Source organism: Cylas formicarius, unplaced genomic scaffold (assembly GCF_029955315.1).
Source record: "Cylas formicarius isolate icCylForm1 unplaced genomic scaffold, icCylForm1.1 PGA_scaffold_8__14_contigs__length_24414737, whole genome shotgun sequence".
Classification (NCBI taxonomy): Eukaryota; Metazoa; Arthropoda; class Insecta; order Coleoptera; family Brentidae; genus Cylas; species Cylas formicarius.
In genome coordinates this window covers 14576093-14594629 of record NW_026844361.1, presented here as the reverse complement: position 1 = coordinate 14594629, position 18537 = coordinate 14576093, and the positions used below count along the sequence as shown (strand labels likewise).

The window sequence follows — 18537 nt, the reverse complement described above, 5'->3', positions numbered from 1 at the left end:
CTCGCCTGCTTTGATCACGCTGCATAGACGTCACTGACGCACTGCGGGTCCATTGCCCAAACTAGGTTGCATTAATTCGATTATTTTCTAGTTACTTAAGGACCTTAAAATTGTTTATTATATATTATTATTATACATTACCGGTAAATAATAATACTTTTTTTTCAATTTTCCAGCGTTGCCACATCAGTATTTTTCGGAGTATATTTGAAAGATATATCAAAACTAGAATAAAAAAAATTGGAAACATTTTGCAATTACTGCACAGTTTTATTCAAAAAGCTTCTGCAGTCATGTAAAATAATTTAACTGTATTTAAGGAAACAGACAACACACTGGTTAACAAATGCCAAATATATGAACTATTTACCTAAATTAAATTAACTTATTGAAAATATAACTATTTTATTAAAACATCACAGCAAGCAAGAGATCATACAAAACACAAAAAACTTAAAGGATAAGAAAAAGCCTCAGAATTGGCTTATAAATAACCTTTTTGCAGAGATGTTTTCTACTTAACATCCTTTTTTTAACCCTGAAACCCACTAGGTAAATTATAATTTTAGTCATTCTCGCTGTCATGACATGTCAGACTCACTACCCATACACTCACAGTCATATTCGGAGGTCTCAGAAAAATAGTCATTTTTTGTAAGGTATAGATGCTCTGGGCTAAGTAGAGCCAATATATCAGGTGATAGTGGTTTTTTGGTCTTACAGTTTTTTGTTGGTAACTGGCTATAATGGGGTCAAAGGACACACATAACATTTGCATCAAGTCTTTATTCGTGGCAATGCGCGATTTTTTTTGGGAATGATGCTCCCGATATCGCCGACAATCTTTGTGACGTGCCTCTTGGGCCTCCTCAGAGAGCTGCCCAATAGGCACAACACAATGTTTAATAATATCTGTGGAATGTTATAGCAGTTTCTGGACGGTTATGGGCATATAATACCATGAGTAAAGACTTAAATATTTTAAATATTTCTTCTACAACGGTTTTTCTTAATAGAGACACTCCAAAATTGATACAACGTTTTTTTCGATATCTCGTACATTTCTAAAATCGAAAAAACAAAAGTAGTCTTGCAATTTTGAGTTTAAACGTGTGTATAAAATGAAAACAATATGTATAAAAATAATGCATTATAATTTGCTCATTGCGCAAGCAGTACATGCGATAAACAACTTTAAGAGCATATTAATTGTTAATATTTTTATCACTCAGAGGTTGACATTTTTAACTGGCATAAGCTTTGCGACCATTTGCGACATTTTTGGCTAACAGTTATTAGTAGTTTACACCCTTGCCTAATAAAAAATGTATATTTTTGCTTGGCACTCGTTGGCCTTCATATTTTTTTACTCTATAGAATTTGAAAAATTAAATATCAATGGTACTTATCCAGTCACTTTTTGTCAAATCGCAGAAAAAACACAAACATTCTACATTGCATGTACAGGTCTAAACTAATATAAATACTTAAAGCGGCATTTGTTTTCAAGGCCTACTAAGCCATTTAAAAAGTACGAAAACTTCGTTATTTTTATTGAAGCGATTGCAATAACAATAGACTTTCTTTTAAACATCTGATATTGTGCCTTCATAAAAAATTCTTGGTAAAGTATTTTTAGAAAGCAATACTGTTTTTTCATTCCTCAGTATGTTCTTAATTTAAAAACATTGACAAATTTTGCATTTTTAATAATGATTTATTGCAACCTTGTTTATGCATGGGGCCCACAGTGCGACGGCGCCTGTTTTCCAGACATGCGTTGCGCGAAGCAGCTAGTTGACCGCGGCCGCCCTTGACAATAAGCATGTGAAAATCGCCCTATCGCTAAACCCCCCTTTAAGCCGTTTTCGCTATTACTATATTTCTTTATAAGTCGGTGTCCTCTTTGGACTAGCCTCTCAAACGATTTCTTTCGAGGAAATTTAATCTCTATTTTAACAAAAATTGTGTGTTTGTGATTAACTCGAATAAAGTGATTTGTTAAACGCCTTAGCTTTGTATCGTCGTCGCGTTGTGACTGAATATAGTTTGTGTTGTGTTAAACGGCTATCATTTAAAATAAACCGGCCCCGCAAGAATACGGTCCACACCCCTAACAAATCAACCCGTTAAATGGTGGTGGAGCAAGGACACCTTTCTCCTCCACATGGAGTGCTGGTTTTGAGGTTTTATTTCTTTAGAACTTTCGATATGTGGTCACTGATGTTTTGAATATAAGGAATGACAACAGTGGCAAGTGTGGGATTGCTTTCGGTTTCATTGATATTGGAAGGTTATGGTGAAGTGTATTTTGTGATAAAACGCTAAATATCTTTAACGGAAATCATTAGAGAGAAGAGCAGAGGTAAGGTGTTCCAATTTTGAGTTCAATGACTCTGGCTGAGATAGTTTCACGGTTCTGTAAACAAGAGAGTTGATAACCGATGATTTTTGGGACGGATGGTGATGTGACAAGGCGTTAAGGTATCGGTCTGTGTGCGTAGGTTTTCTGTAAACACAATGACAAAATGTTAGGACTGATTTTCTATTGATAAGAATATCTAAGAATGGAAGGTTGTTGCTTGTTTTCATTTTAATGGTAGAACGTATGTCAGGGTGTATATAGTTTAAATGACTAAGAAAATATACCAGGGATTCCTGAGCATGAAGCGAAATAACAAATGCATTATCGACGTAGCGTTTCCATAATTTTGGTTTTAGTTAAAAGGTGTAGAGAGCTTTCTTCTCAAAGGCTTCCATAAATATATTCTCGATGACTAGTGACAGTGACAGTGAACAAACTTGCTGACGTCTTGTCAATATCATTCTTTCTCTTTCAGAACTCAACCTAAAATTCCATTCTGAACAATATATAAGCAGGTGCTTTCAGTTTAGCCAAGCAGTTTGATTTACAAACGACTGACTCTCGCTGACTTGTTAGCTGGTTGAATTTTGGGGTTTCTGGCGTGAAACCCCCATAACCAATTGTAGAAAACAGTGATTTAATGGAGAATATGTTCACTTGAAAAAAGAATCTACACTATACTGTAATTTTGCTTTGGAATTGTTTAGGAGTACCTCTAATCACCGCCATAGGATCATTGTTTGATCTGAATCCTAGCGGTCTCTCGCCTTGGGATCTAGAGGTCTTGCCAGACACCAACGTTACCGAGGTGGAATCTATAGTCAAAGAGGCATACGTTGGTCCCAATGCGTCATTCGCTGAAAATTTGGCTGCCGTAGTAGAAGTAAGCTTGTTAAAACGCTAAGTGTCTAACTGTTTTTATAGTTTTTAAGTATTTAATTAAAAATAATACCACAAAGCATTATCGCCATAAAAGAAACTGTGATGACCTAATTAGTAGTGTAATTGAAGCAAATGTCGAACGCCCATGTTTTCGCCACTTTTTTATCTATAATAATAATAAGTTTTAATAAATATTTCTCACAAATTCTGTGCTAGTTTATTTCTATTAATTTAAAAGAAAGAAAAAATGAAAGTTAAAATTAAAACAAAATTAGGTGCAGTAAATGAAAACCGATTTTTCCGTTTGATAACTTTTAGTTAGAAAACCTACACCAGATTTACAAATTCCATTTGTACCATTAATTACATACGTATTATTTTATACGTACCTAAGTTATAGGTTCTATGCTAACAAATAAACTTGCGTGCTTAGAAATCGGCCCATTGTGAACGTTTGACTTCAATTTAATTTTTTTTTAGATACTACTAATGCTGATTGAAAGACAATTTAATATGCTTTTTAGGTTAAGCATAGTAAAATAACTGCACCAGTCAGATTAACTTTTTTTTAATACTAAAAACAAATACGGTTATTGACAATTGGCAACTCAGCAATTCACACTTAATAGTTTTTCTCTTTCATAATGAAGATAACATGAGTTTTGCTTAATATACGAACGGTAACTGTCACCCTCAGTTGTAAACAAGCATTTTGTTTGGTGACGACCTACTTCACAGCCACCTAACATATTAATTACTAATTCTAGAATAATTTTTAATTTTTGCTAATTTTAAGTTAAAAGCGCATATATTTCAGGAACTATTTCATTTGTGACATATTTTACAAGAAATCGGCACAATTTTTAGGGAATGTTATTAAGCATATAATATACAGGATGCTCTATTAAAAAATATATAATTTTAATCTGTGGGTGATTTCTGCGGCAACCTGTATACATAAAAATATATTTTTTGCAAATAGCTTTCTGTTTTTTGATCAAGTTTTGCATTACACGTTTTTTTCCCAAACTGTAAATAAAAAAGTTAAAGGTGGGGACATTATAAATGATCAGCCGGTGCATGTAATCTGAATCGAAATGTATTTTCAGTTAGTCAGCGACCAAATGTTCGTGAGATCAACTTTGAAGCAGGCCGAAATACAATCGAACTTTACCCCCGCATATCTCTATCAATTTTCTTTCGAGGGTTTCTTAACCTCGTTTCTTCCCAACATCGAAGGTAAAGTTGTAATTTCTGAAAATTAGCGTCTCTAAATAATTGCTTTAGGCACGGGCAGGGCGGGCCACGGAGAGGAATCCCCTTATCTTTTTGCGACGATGCCGTTGCTCACCGATCGAGAAGTATTGATCAGCAAGCAGATGGTCAAACTCTGGGCCAACTTCGCGAAAACCTTGTAAGTACAAACTCCTGATAAGGAATCTAAATAACTTATAGCTTATATTTGATTTTGTACTAAAATGGCTTGGCTTAGTTAGAAGCAACTTAGTTTTAATATTTTCCTCATTTTGTTAGCCTTTGCTCCTCAACCTCCGAATAAATACACCAAGTCGGTATTTCCAGGAATCCCACTCCTGACGCTTCAGACCCTCTTTTCAACTTAACGTGGCCGCAAGTTACCCCCACCAACATTCAGTATTTGTCAGTCTATATATATATATATATATATATATATATATATATATATATATATATATATATATATATATATATATATATATATATATATATATATATATATATATATATATATATATATATAGTGTTCGAAGTGTTTTCGGAGCGCGAGCATTGAAGATGCCAAGTGAGATTTTGGCGAAACGTCTGCAGGATTCCAGTCGGAGTTCAACGAGCGAACGGATGATATCCCGGAATATAGTGTCGTCATATATATATATATATATATATATATATATATATATATATATATATATATATATATATATATATATATATATATATATATATAAGACTTCACTTAGCGAGACTATAAGTTATTTAAATTCCTTATAATTGAGGAAACTTCACTTACAAGGTTTTGGCGAAGTTGGCCCAGAGTTTGACCATCTGCTTACTGATCAATACTTCTCGATCGGTGAGCAACGGCATCGTGGCAAAAAGATAAGGGGATTCCTCTCCGTGGCCGGCCCTGCCCGTGCCTAAAGCAATTATTTAGAGACGCTAATTTTCCGAATATATATATATATATATATATATATATATATATATATATATATATATATATATATATATGCACGTTATTCAATGGAAAAGCAAATAAGGTTTTTTAAATATTTGAAAAAAAAAATAAAATCATCAATATCCAAAAGGCGCCAAAAAATACAGCTTGTACATGGACATTTAAATTGTCTTATAAACCGTTTATCTTTAGGCAATGCAAATCAAAATGATTTTTTTTTCATTTTTAATATTTTGGCCCCAATCTTCTCCGAAATCTGCGAATTAAAAATATAGAGTTGCTATTTTCAGGAAACCCACTCCTGATGCATCGGACCCGCTGTTCAACCTCACGTGGCCGCAAGTTACCCCCACCAACATTCAGTATTTGGACTTCGACGATCAGATCGCGGTGAAACCCAACAGAAAGGAAAAAGAAATCGCAATGTGGAATCGCGTTTATTACACTTACAGTCAACAGCCATTTAATGGATTTTAAGATGTATTAAACGTTTAGTTACAAATTAAAGATGTGTTTTATTCAACGGCAATTGCAAAAAACAAAAGCCTTTCGTATTTATTGGTAATAGATATTTATAAAGTTCCGAAAAATACAAAAAAATGGAATAAGTGTTAAAAAAGAACACAAGAATGGTAATCATGCAATGCGGGTTTCCTTTAAGCTGAGACAGGACTTTATATAAAAAGTAAATTTCTCAAATAATATTTTCTTGCAAATTCAAAAAGAAATATATATGTTAATCGATAAATAAAGGTATTTAAGCGAAAACTGTATTTAATACGAAGAAGAAGCCGAAACTCTTACCATACACTTAGAGAACCCAGTAAATCGTACAATTTGTTAATAAAATAAGTTTTATGTTCCTTTTTTTTTTCTTTTCAGATAAAAGTCGCACAAACAGTTATGAGTGACAAACCTAATGGTGACAATTTTGAACAGTTTTTTTAGGCTTTCTATTTGAATCATGATTTTGCATTTTCTTTTTCTTTAAAATTTAATGACATAACGTAAATTGTATTGCTAGATAAAATTATTAGGTTTTCTCCAATTTTATAATTCTAACTGCTCTGCAAGAGCAGCAAAGATTGGCGATTGGTCTTTTAAAACTTTCCATACATTACAAAGCAAGTCAGTCAGCCAGTCAGGAGTGTCTTTTTGTGCAATGAGAATTCTCACTCACTCACTCACATCGTCGGCCTTTATCAAAGAGAAATAACAAATGAACAAATAAAAGGCTTTCTGGTATAAAGAATTACTTAAGACATAACCTCATTGTCCGTGTATCACGAGTTGCCGAGTGCCTGGCGTGACGCACATATTGAATTTATTTTATTTGTTCGATTTTCCCGAATAGTAAAATACAAATAAATGTTTAGGTGGAACAAATTTCTATACAGCTGGGACTGCCTAGAAGAGGTGTTACTCTACTCCCTTTTTAACATACTAAAAGGGCCTCAAAAAAGGTCCGCCACCCTAAAAATCGGACAAAATTTTGTTATATCTATTACATATATGAAAAAATATTTCAAGAGAGTATAAAAAAATACTTAGGAAATATGTATTTCCAGCATTTTACTAATATAATCGTATTGAAGATATAATAGCTACAATTTTTTTTTAATTGTAAAAATTTGCAACAGTTGTGTTGTGATATCAGAAAACTACAACATCTATCAATAAATACAAAATACCATACACAAATGAGAAATATTATAACTGACATGTCAAAAATCTTTGGAAAATACTTAAACTAAAATAACAAGCCCCTATTTCCATAGAAAAAAAACATGAATGAATTAATTTAAATCCGGGTCGCCCGAATCAATTCCTGAGTTGGTACATGATATACCATTGCAGTTGGCACAAAGACTGGAGCACGGTATGTTAGACTTCTTGTAGCTGCAGAGCTTATTACATCCTGCTTTGCAATTTTTGCACAGCTCTCAATTATATATTGACGCTTATCTTGATCATACGAGTTGTCCAGCCAGGCCTCTTTTATCAGATCACCGCTATTTTCTTTAAAGCACAAGACAGTGATATATCTAGCGTTGGTTTTGCAACATTTTATGCAAACTAACTATATCAAGTCCCAAAAACACAATTTTTATTTAACGGGGCATTTGTGAGCACCGTTAATTAAAAATCATTTCCTTCTCCCACAAAAATAAAAACTACATAATATACAAATTAATATATATTTCAACGTATTTAGAATCCTTTGAAGGGCTGCTGACCATAAGTGTAATAAACGTAATTCCACATTGCCATTTCCTTTGCCTTTCTGTTGGGTTTCACCGCGATCTGATCGTCGAAGTCCAAATACTGAATGTTGGTGGGGGTAACTTGCGGCCACGTGAGGTTGAACAGCGGGTCCGATGCATCAGGAGTGGGATTCCTGAAAATAGCAACTCTATATTTTTAATTCGCAGATTTCGGAGAAGATTGGGGCCAAAATATTAAAAATAAAGATAAACGGTTTATAAGACAATTTAAATGTCCATGTACAAGCTGTATTTTTTGGCGCCTTTTGGATATTGATGATTTTATTTTTTTTTCAAATATTTAAAAAACCTTATTTGCTTTTCCAATGAATAACGTGCAAATATATATATATATATATATATATATATATATATATATATATATATATATATATATATATATATATATATATATATATATATATATATATATATATATATATATATATATATATATATATATATATATATATATATATATATATAAAGACTTCACTTAGCGAGACTATAAGTTATTTAAATTCCTTATAATTGAGAAAACTTCACTTACAAGGTTTTGGCGAAGTTGGCCCAGAGTTTGACCATCTGCTTACTGATCAATACTTCTCGATCGGTGAGCAACGGCATCGTGGCAAAAAGATAAGGGGATTCCTCTCCGTGGCCGGCCCTGCCCGTGCCTAAAGCAATTATTTAGAGACGCTAATTTTCCGAAATTTCAGCCTTACCTTCGATGTTGGGAAGAAACAGGGTTAAGAAACCCTCGAAAGAAAATTGATAGAGATATACGGGGGTAAAGTTTGATTGTATTTCGGCCTGCTTCAAAGTTGATTTCAGGAACATTTGGTCGCTGACTAACTGAAAATGCATTTCGATTCAGATTGCATGATCATTTATAATGTCCCTACCTTTAACTTTCTTATTTACAGTTTGGGAAAAAAAACGTCAAATGCAAAATTTATTCAAAAAATTGTAAGCTATTTGCAAGATATATTTTTATGTATACAGGGTGTTGCAGAAATCACCTGCAGGTAATAATTTTGTTATACAAATGGAATTGTTCAACTGCTTTAATACCAAAATAAAATTGGATAGATAATTTGTTATGACTTTTACTTTTATCTTTTAGAGACCAACATCGAATATTCCTAATCTTCCAGAGTTTCTTTCAAAGAATTTGTGAAGAATATTTATTGAAACTTTATCAAAGAGCGTATGTGTTAGGTCTTATTCAGGTAAGTAACTTTTTTGTACCTCAATTTCAAGCAACTGGTATTAATGACCTTTGTTGTAATAACAAAATACTTGTGGGTAATTAGTTTTGAGAATATTTGGTATTATTACGTTTTAAAAATTTAATCTAATCTATTGCTTCAGGTGCGAGAAAAATAACTAGATAAAAAAAAATGTTTTTTGAATTGATTTGCCTAGTATTTTCTTCAATTACGCTACCAATTAGGATATCGCAGTTTCTTTAATTAAATACTTAAAAATTAAAAAAACAATTATACACTTAGCGTTTTAACGGACTTACTTCTACAACGGCAGCCAAGTTTTCAGTGAACGAGCCGTTAGGACCAACGTATGCCTCTTTAATTATAGATCCCACCTCGGTAACGTTGGCACCGGGCAAGAGCTCTAGATCCCAAGGCAAGAGACCACTCGGATTTAGATCATAAGTTAATCCTATGGCGGTGATTAGAGGTACTCCTAAACAATTCCAAAGCACAATTAAAACAAAAAATATAGTACATGACATCTAGGTAGCGCCCCCTACACGTAAGACCTAAAGTAGCTAACACAAATCTATGGTTACAGGAGGGGGCGGAGCTAAAGGTGGGGCGTGACATAGCTCTTGGTATCTCAAATGGAATTTTGTCTTTGACGAATCTGGTTTTGACGTTATATTTCTTAAGAACTTTTGATATGTGGTCAGTGATGTTTTGAATGTAAGGAAGGACAAATGTGACAAGTCCGGGTTGCTATCGGACTCATCTTCTTTGGAAGATTGTGATGAATTGTATTTTGTGAGTTCAGTGACAAACCGATAATTTTTAGGATTGCTGGTGATGTGACAATGCCAGGTTAGGTCCTATTTTCTATTGATAAGGATATCTAAGAATATTAGATTATTATTAGTTTCTTATGTTAGGTTGCATACACTTCCATAAATATATTCACGATAGCTGGTGATAATGCAGAACCCATAGCTGTTCCCGACGTCTATTCATGAGTTTGACAGTTACAGGAAAAATGACAAACATTTTTCAATAATGATGAGGTGGCTTGGTTGCAGATACTCAGATTTTAAAATATTTGAAATAATGTTGAGAGTTTCAAGAACAGGTACTTTAGTTGTTTAATGAAATGAAAGGAATTCTGTTTGAGATACCAGCAGTTTGGAGCTTTCCATGTATATGTGGAAAAGAATACATTAGAGTAAAGAGCCAGGACAAAAATATCATCTAGGCTCACAGAACATGAAAGAACCTGAAGACTATGATAAATCAACTCATCAGCAGTTGCCGACCACCATCAGGAAACCGGAAATCAAATCTTATTCCATACATCCATCAATCCATCACCAAACCATCCTATCACCATGGGAAGACATGTTGATGCTCCGCCCCCCTCAAACAATATATAAGCTGGTACCGAGTAGTATGCGAGTCAGTTTGAGTTAAGCTCAATCGCCCAAACAGAAGTACTCAAATTAAAATCGGTATTGCAACATTTTACAGCACTTTTTTTAATTTCAGAGTCAATGGAAACGCGATGTTGCAATGTCGTCGAGAAACTGCTATTGAATTTTTGTAATTAATGAATATTTGTAACTTACCGCCCATAAAAGCGAAAAATGTGAGCGCCTCCGCCGAAGATGTGCCCAGTATTAGTGGAACTTGAATGAAATTTCCAGACTCCAGTAAGGGAAAACTGCGGTTTGTGACGTAAGCATCTTCGTGTTCAGTTTCTATGACTATACCTGTCTAAACGTTAATTTTATTGAAACACTTGAAATTACAATTTAAACAGAAATTTAAATTTTTATTTCGGCAAACGCTTCGCGGCCTATATCGCTATATTGGTCAGAGTTTTGTTAGTTCCATAAAGAGCGGTGCGACGTTGCCGCTTCTTCGAAAAAGTAACATGAATGTTGCAATTCTTAATGCTACACCACGTATACTTTCAGGTCCGCTAATACTTTATGATTGTTTTTAAATAATACTTTCCTATACCTATCTTCAGCCAAAAACTGCATGGTTTCAGAAAACAAGTATTTTCTCGAAAACCATTTACTCTATTGAAAAAAAAAATCATAGCTGTTAAAGCGACGCACTCATCATTCGAAAGCAATCTTGTTTTTTCTTTCAGTTATTTCAAAACTTGTTGAAATAACATTGTCTTATTATTAATTTTGCAAATGCTTATGGAATTTAACTGTATGTAGAATAAAAAAGTTAAATCGATTTCATACAATCAAAGTTTTCGTGATAACTGTGTTTTTTTTTTAATGGGTACAAATTTTGTTTTTAATGTTTTACTCCATTGTGCTTTGAATGAGAAGTAAGTAACCGTAAAATTTCGTAATCTGGCACACTTCGTTTTTGCATAAAAAAATTAGTATTGGATTTGAAATCACAAAGTTGAAGGAAACGCAATTCAATCGTTTTTCTTCTACTGTGTATTCGGAAATTGAGTTGGGAAACTTTTGAGGAAACATTCAAATTGGTAAAATAATGGTAGGAAGTCATGCAAGAAAAATTCGAAATCGAAATATTTGATTTAGTAAAAGTCATAGTTGCAAAATAAAAGTCTTTTATAAATCTGCATCAAAAATTAATCTATTTAACACAAAAAGGCACGAACAATTTTAAAGTCAGATAATCAAAATCAAACTGTTGGTCTATTGTGTCTGACATAAGTGGAAGGAATAAACGGCCAAAGAATTTTGAGATTAAGATTAATGTTAATATGAACAACTTTTTTATAGAAGCTCCCAATAAAATAGTTGACAACATTAAGAAGTCATCTAACATGCACAAAAATTCATTTCTAGATGTAATTGGAAACTTTCCTGAAAGTATGTACATTAGAACTTTCCCTCAAGAGGTAATAACGAACTTAATAAAAAAACAAAAATTCTTATGGGCCTTTTGTAATATTCAAAAAGTGTGTCGACTATATCCTGAGTCTATTGACTTCCCTGTTAAATGCATCATTAAAAGATGTAGTTTTTCCTACAGCCCTGAAAGTTCCGCGTGTGGCCCCCATCTTTAAAAAGGGCGCCAGGCATTCTGCAGAAAATTATAGTCCAATAGCAACCACATCATGTTTTGCTAAAATATTTGAATACGCCATGCTTGACGGCTTGATCGATTATTTAAGTAAAAACAAAAAAAAAACAGCGATCCATTAATTTTTGAAGCATGTTATCAACTACATTGAGTCTGGAGAGCACGCTGTTGGGATATTTTCTGATCTTAGCAGGACGGTTTGACTGTATGAACCGCGAAATTCTTTTGAAGAGGATGGAACAATACGGAATTCGTTGAATAGCTCTGAACTGGTTCAGATCGTTCTTAACAAGTCGTAGGCAGTATGTTGAAATAAGGCAGGAGAGGAGCAACTTGTGTCAAATTAAAAAATCGCAAGCCCAATATGTAGATTGATCAGGGAAGTCAATGGACTCAGGTAGCCGGCACACTTTTTGAATGTTACAAACGGCACACTATCAGGGCCATAAGAATTTTTGTTTTTTATTTTATTTTTTATTAAGTTCGATATTTCTTCTTTCTACTTTCAGGGAAGCTTCCAATTTTTGTGCATTTTTGATGACTCCTTAATTTTGTCTACTATTTTATTAGGAGCTTCTATAAAAAAGTTGCTCATAAAATTGGCTAATGCTACATATTAACATTATTCTTAATCTCAAAATTCTTTGGCCGATTAAGCAGTTTTATTTTGATTATCTGACTCTAAATTTTTTCTCTCATAGTAGTCTTTTTTTGTTAAATTTATTAATTTTTTCATGGTGGCAGATTTCTGAAACAATTTAATTTTGTAACGATGACTTTTGCTAAATCAGGACTGTGTGTAAAATACCAGCTTAAGAAAACTAATCCCACTGCGTTAAAAATAAAATTTTAAAAAATGATTTTTGGCGAGCTATAACTCGGAAAATATTCCGATTTCGAATTTTCGTCACATGGCACTACCATCAATTTACCACGTTGATTTTTTCCTTCAAGTTTCCGAAATCAATTTCCGAACACCCTGTACAAATGTTCAGAAGCTTCAACCCTATCGCAAGCCATCTTGAATAGTAGCTTGGTTGTCACTCGGTATATGAGCAAAAGAAAGAGTATTACTGGCGGACTTGTTCAATCGCAATATTCGTCTCATTTTTCCATCCCAGCTACGTGCGTCTAAAGGTTTTTCTTTTAGTACTTACTTGACTATTTACGTTATAAGCAGGTGTCAGCACGTCAGCTGGCACACTTTGCAGAAAGTCGCGAATTTCCGTGGTCGTATTTTTCTCGGAAATCGTGGGATCGATATATTTCGCGTAGTCGTAAGCCGCTTGCTTAGGGTCTTTCGGATTGGTGATATCCATGTAAGTCAGCGAGCAGCCGCTCTGGCAAATGGCGGCCCTGTATAACCCTGCCGATTTCTTGTTGACGACATGAGCTCCCACCGAAATGCCACCAGCGCTTCCCCCAAAAAGGGTTATTTTTTCCGGGTCTCCCCCGAAAAGGGCGATATTATTCTTGGTCCATTTCATCGCCAGCAGCTGGTCCTTCAGGCCAGCGTTGCCCAAAACGACGTCGTCTTGGGTGGACAGGAACCCGTACAATCCCACCCTATAGTTGATATAAACGATGACCAGGTCTTGGTCTAATAGGAAAAAGGGGCCAGAAGTAACATCGGAGATGCATCCGGTGCTGAAACCACCTCCGTATATCCAGACCATTACCGGCAACTTCTCGGTAATCTAGAAGTAGTGAAAAATAACCATTTTCTCTCGATTTTCTTGTGGTGCTATAAATTTGCTGTTTAAAATCATACTCGCCTTTCGTGGAGGTGTGTATACGTTAAGATACAAGCAATCTTCATCTTCCAGGCCGGCTTCTTCTATGCTCGGCGTCATGGATATACAACAGCTTCTTGTTGCGTTGGTATCTAGCACACCATCCCATGGTTGAGGAGGTACTGGAGCCTAGGAACCGAAAACTGCGTTTATTATCCAACACTTATGCTAATTTGGAAAAATCAGTTAGCAATCTAACTAGGAAACACTTTTTATAATTTTAAACTATCCGTGTTATTCTGTTTTGTAATTGCTTTAGAATTGCTTGCAATTTTGTTTCATTAAAATTGTCAGTGAGATAAGTTAGCTTTTAAGAATTATTTTGTTTTTTACCCAAGTTGCACAAACGCCCTAAAAATTGTAGTATACCTTATTATAATAATATAATAATAACAATAGTAAAATTAATAAAAATAATAATAATAATAATATTCTACGACAACGACAAATATAAATTAAATAAACAAATGAAAATGCTCCCTGAAACCCTTAAGTTGTGCGGGATCACATATCATAAATTTACACTGCTGCATATTGATGTTAACAAATGTTTAATACATAATACAAAAATTTTAAACACAAATGATACTTTAAATTTGATATTGAAAACGAGCAAATCTAACATGTAATCCTTAGTCTTTTTATTTTAGACATTTTCCCGTCTTTTGTCATTTATTCTTGTATATTTTTTTTTTCATATTTTTTTTGTTCTTGTTGCATTTATAATTTTTTGCTTGGAGGCTTACAGATACATTAATTTAATTTTTAATAACTTAATGTTAAAATTAAGATTGTCTGGTTTAAATCTTAAATAGAGCTGAAAGTGAGGTGCCATCGATTATTTTAAATAACATTTCTGTGTTCTTTGACAACACCATAAAATTATTTTATAAGGATCGTTTCAAAAGATAATTAGCGGTACACCACCACTACAGAATACTTATAAAATATCAATATAAAATTTTCATTTTTTTAAGAATCACGAAAAAAAATATTTTTATTTTTATAGGATACCAATACCGACAAAAATGATTTGTTAAATGCTCTTATGATGCTTTCCAAGATTATTTGGTTGCTAGTGCCTTAATGAAATTCACAAATTTTTCACTTAAATTGAATAGGTATCTAATCACTTTATATACAATTTTATGACTAAAAAAAATACCCTTACCAAAATTTAAAAACAAACGGAAATTACGTTTAAACATTTTTTGTTCCTAATAAAATTAAAAAAACAGTGTATCGTTCTGTTACATTCTGAATTCCAAATCCGAAGGTACAATTGAAACTTCATCGATATTAATGTGATTTTGCCTATTTATGATAAGATGGTTCATTTCCATATCAACAATAAAAAACATGGCGATTTGAATTAATCAGTTTTGTTCCTTACGACATACCGACAAAATTAAACTGCGTTTGAAATTAGTTATATAAAAAAATATAATATTATATAACTATATAATAGCTATATAAAATTCGTCGCGAGAACAAATTTGTTTCTCTATTTACACAACCATTTCAGCAGCTACAATGTCGTCGAAACGTCAAATACTTTTTAATGATCTAGAATCACAAATTATATTTTGCATGGAAATTATTGCTTTTTGTTTTGAGAAATTTTGACTATGATGTACTCTATAGAGTTTATAATCGTAATTATTGTTACTTATTGTCAGCTATTATCCCAAATTTAGTTCTATGACTGGGCGACTTAAATCAAAGTTATTCATCGATGTTTTGTTATTTTGGATATGCTGTTTTTTTTTTACCGATATCCACAGACTTCGCTTTACGCATTCACGGTGGATGTAATTTGCTAAAACCGTAAAACTTAGTAGTTTTACACCCCACTTAAACTTCGTATAATGTTAACTAAGTTATCATCATCAGCAGCATCGATATTGTGCCGTCCTCTCACTGCTACAATCAATCCACCAGAAATTAGTAAACCTCGGCAACGCCGCATCTCCAGGACACGTTAAGATTCAAATTTTCCATATGGTGGCAGCACAATCGAACATCTAATGTTTTTATTTTATTAATAAAGCGGTAATAAAACTTAATTCGATTACTTCAAATGACACATTTGTTATAACGTACTTGTTAAGGTTAAGGTTATCATCCCATCAAGGTATTTACTACGTTTGTAGCTGTTGTCAGTATTATTTTGTGAACGACTGTGTAGTTTAAAACAATCAAGACTGTGTTGAGGACACAATTACTATATAGATTTGTAAGAATCTGTACTACAAGTAAAATAAAGCAATGTATCTTTACAGTTATATGTAGAGTCTCTTTATTAGATTTGATGTGTAGTTCATTTTCTAGCGGTTCTTTGGGAAGCTATGCATACTTATATTTTCTTAGTAATTTTTTTCCGAAATGCCAGTAAGCTCCATTACTCATTTTAATTACGGTAATTTCTCTAGCAGAAGGAATCTAGAAGCCTTTTAAATAATAATTGACCAAGTAAAATTCGCCTCAGTTTAATAAATGGTGAGTTGGGAAATTATTCCAAATTAAATAGAAAACCAAGTCAAGTTTATTTAAAAAATGACTCAAACATGTTGTAAAACTACGAATCAAGTATCCAGAATTATAAAAGTATTAGTATATTAGATATATTTTACCTGAAATCTTAGTTTTCCCAGCGGAGGGGCAGCGAAGGGAATTCCTCGGTAAGCGTAGTAACTCTTGTTATCGTAGGTGATTTCGGATCCCCTGATTGTACCATCGGGGAGGTCGACGATTAAATCGGCTGCCAACTTGAAACGAAAATTAGTTTTTAATAGATCAACATCCTAATGTGCGTTTTTACTGTTAAAGCAACAACAAAACTTCCGACGTAGATAACTATGGCTTGTTTAAAAAAACACATTTTCATCGAACGGTTAATATAGAACAAAAGCGCGTCTGCCATTGGAGGTAATGATGTCATAGCCATCCGGAAAGGTGAGATAATTTAATATTAAAGTGAAGGCCAACTAACAACAAAAAGGTAAACAATTATTGAAACCGAAAATATTTTAAATTTGGATCCGAATTAAATACCAACTACACTGAATGCCAGTTGAACGAATTAAATTTTATCTAATGCCTCAAATATTATATGGTTACAAATATTAATACGTTGCTATACGACACAATTCTATTAATTAACAAAATAAATTGCTTTGAGCCTAAGACATACGTGTAAAAGGGAAAAGTGTAAGCAAAAATTTGCAACCTTTTGTATTAAACCCCATTGTTCAATAAGGGAAAATTTTAATTAATTAAAACTGAACTTTTTTGAAAAGTATATATTATATATTGATTTCAAAAGTTATGGGAAAATGTTAAATACATAAGTTATAAAAATTGTTAGTAAAAACATTTTAGAAATTCTATTTAATTTAAAATCATCATACTTTAAGCACACTCAATATATAAAGGCACGCGAATTTTCTTTTTCTGTTCACTCAATATGAGGTAACTTTAGTTTTAATTCAGCACCATGCAATGTTTATTCTGCTGAGGAGATGCTAGGCGAGCGTGCCCAAAAACATGAGTATCGCTCTCTGAGTCAGATCCAAAACAAAAATATTTCAAAAATCTGATAATAGGAAAATCCAAATTTTAAAAACAAACGTTAAAATAAAGTTTAATTGAAATTGTGTAAGTGGAGAACTTTGAAATGTCACCACCAACTCGAACGGCAATCAAAACTCCAACCATTCCTTTTTTGCAATATGACTTTTAAAAAAAATAGAAAATGTTGTCAATTCTGGAACATTATCAGGATATATTGAAACAACAGTTTTAGAGATCTAATTTAAATACCAAACATACCAACAAGCAATATAAATATTTCGCAAAATTGCTGTATTTCAAAATCACATTTCATTATTAATTTCCTTTTGGATTTTTTAATACCACGTATTTTACATTATGTATATTGAGTCTAAGCTATTTTAAATTTCCGGGATAGGTACAAACTTATATAATTAAAACAAAATATATTGAGATGAATTTTAAGCATAAAATGCCATTGTTTTATATGACTTACCGCGACTGAAACAAATATCAAACTCAGAAGTCGACGCATTTTCGTTTTCACTAGTGGGATGGTACTGACAGTTTCTGATTTTATATTATTTATAAGGACACTGATTAGATGTCATCTTTCTCTTTATCAGCGAACATTTTTGCATTTCGTATCATCATAACCGTTCACAATCGTTTGATAAAATCGTAAATTCCCAAGTCTAATATCAAAAAGCCTAACGAATTGCTTTAAAATCTCTAAAATAAATACCGACATCGGAATTCTTTAACTAGATACGGTGGTCATGAACCCAAGTGAATATCAGGAAAAAAGTAAAGATATTCTTTCAGGCGGATCTTAATTAAAAAAGATCCTACGTCATCTTTGGATCGCAACCCTAAATCTGTTATTAAGGCTTCTTATCTATTAGAATCCGTGAAAATGTCTGTCACCCCTCATGACTCTCAAATTCCTCTCTCTATGGACTAGTGAAGATTCACAAATCAGGATTACCCTTCGACCTACTGCCAACATCACTGGTTCTCGAATATATTCCAACTGATTCATTTCATTCATTCGTACTTAATTCAATTCGTTTCATTATTTCATGGAACAACTAAAAGCCACTAATTTAAATCCAAACGATACTTTTGCCAGTTTCGACGTAGACCCCATCTAAAATCAAAATTATGGACA

At 33.0% G+C, this 18537-nt stretch overlaps 2 protein-coding genes across 3 annotated transcripts; one reads left to right on the top strand and one right to left on the bottom strand.

Annotated features, from left to right (window-relative positions):
• The first annotated feature begins 2274 nt into the window (after positions 1 to 2274).
• LOC132706231 (pyrethroid hydrolase Ces2e-like) lies at positions 2275 to 5999 on the top strand. Of its 2 annotated transcripts, XM_060677442.1 has the most exons (5): positions 2275 to 2365; positions 3073 to 3248; positions 4357 to 4486; positions 4535 to 4661; positions 5756 to 5999. In XM_060677442.1, the coding sequence occupies exons 3-5, from the start codon at positions 4372 to 4374 to the stop codon at positions 5940 to 5942; spliced, it is 429 nt and encodes a 142-aa protein (XP_060533425.1). In that variant the 5' UTR covers positions 2275 to 2365; positions 3073 to 3248; positions 4357 to 4371; the 3' UTR covers positions 5943 to 5999. The 2 variants fall into 2 exon arrangements, with proteins under 2 accessions (XP_060533425.1, XP_060533424.1); XM_060677441.1 differs by lacking the exon at positions 2275 to 2365 and having other exon boundaries at positions 2856 to 3248.
• A 1650-nt stretch (positions 6000 to 7649) lies between these two features.
• On the bottom strand, positions 7650 to 18022 carry LOC132706702 (acylcarnitine hydrolase-like). The gene is made up of 9 exons (XM_060678183.1): positions 17863 to 18022; positions 16448 to 16582; positions 13797 to 13943; positions 13179 to 13718; positions 10566 to 10713; positions 9261 to 9436; positions 8455 to 8584; positions 8280 to 8406; positions 7650 to 7863 (listed from the first exon to the last, which is right to left on the bottom strand). The coding sequence occupies exons 1-9, from the start codon at positions 17899 to 17901 to the stop codon at positions 7677 to 7679; spliced, it is 1629 nt and encodes a 542-aa protein (XP_060534166.1). The 5' UTR covers positions 17902 to 18022; the 3' UTR covers positions 7650 to 7676.
• Positions 18023 to 18537: the final 515 nt, after the last annotated feature.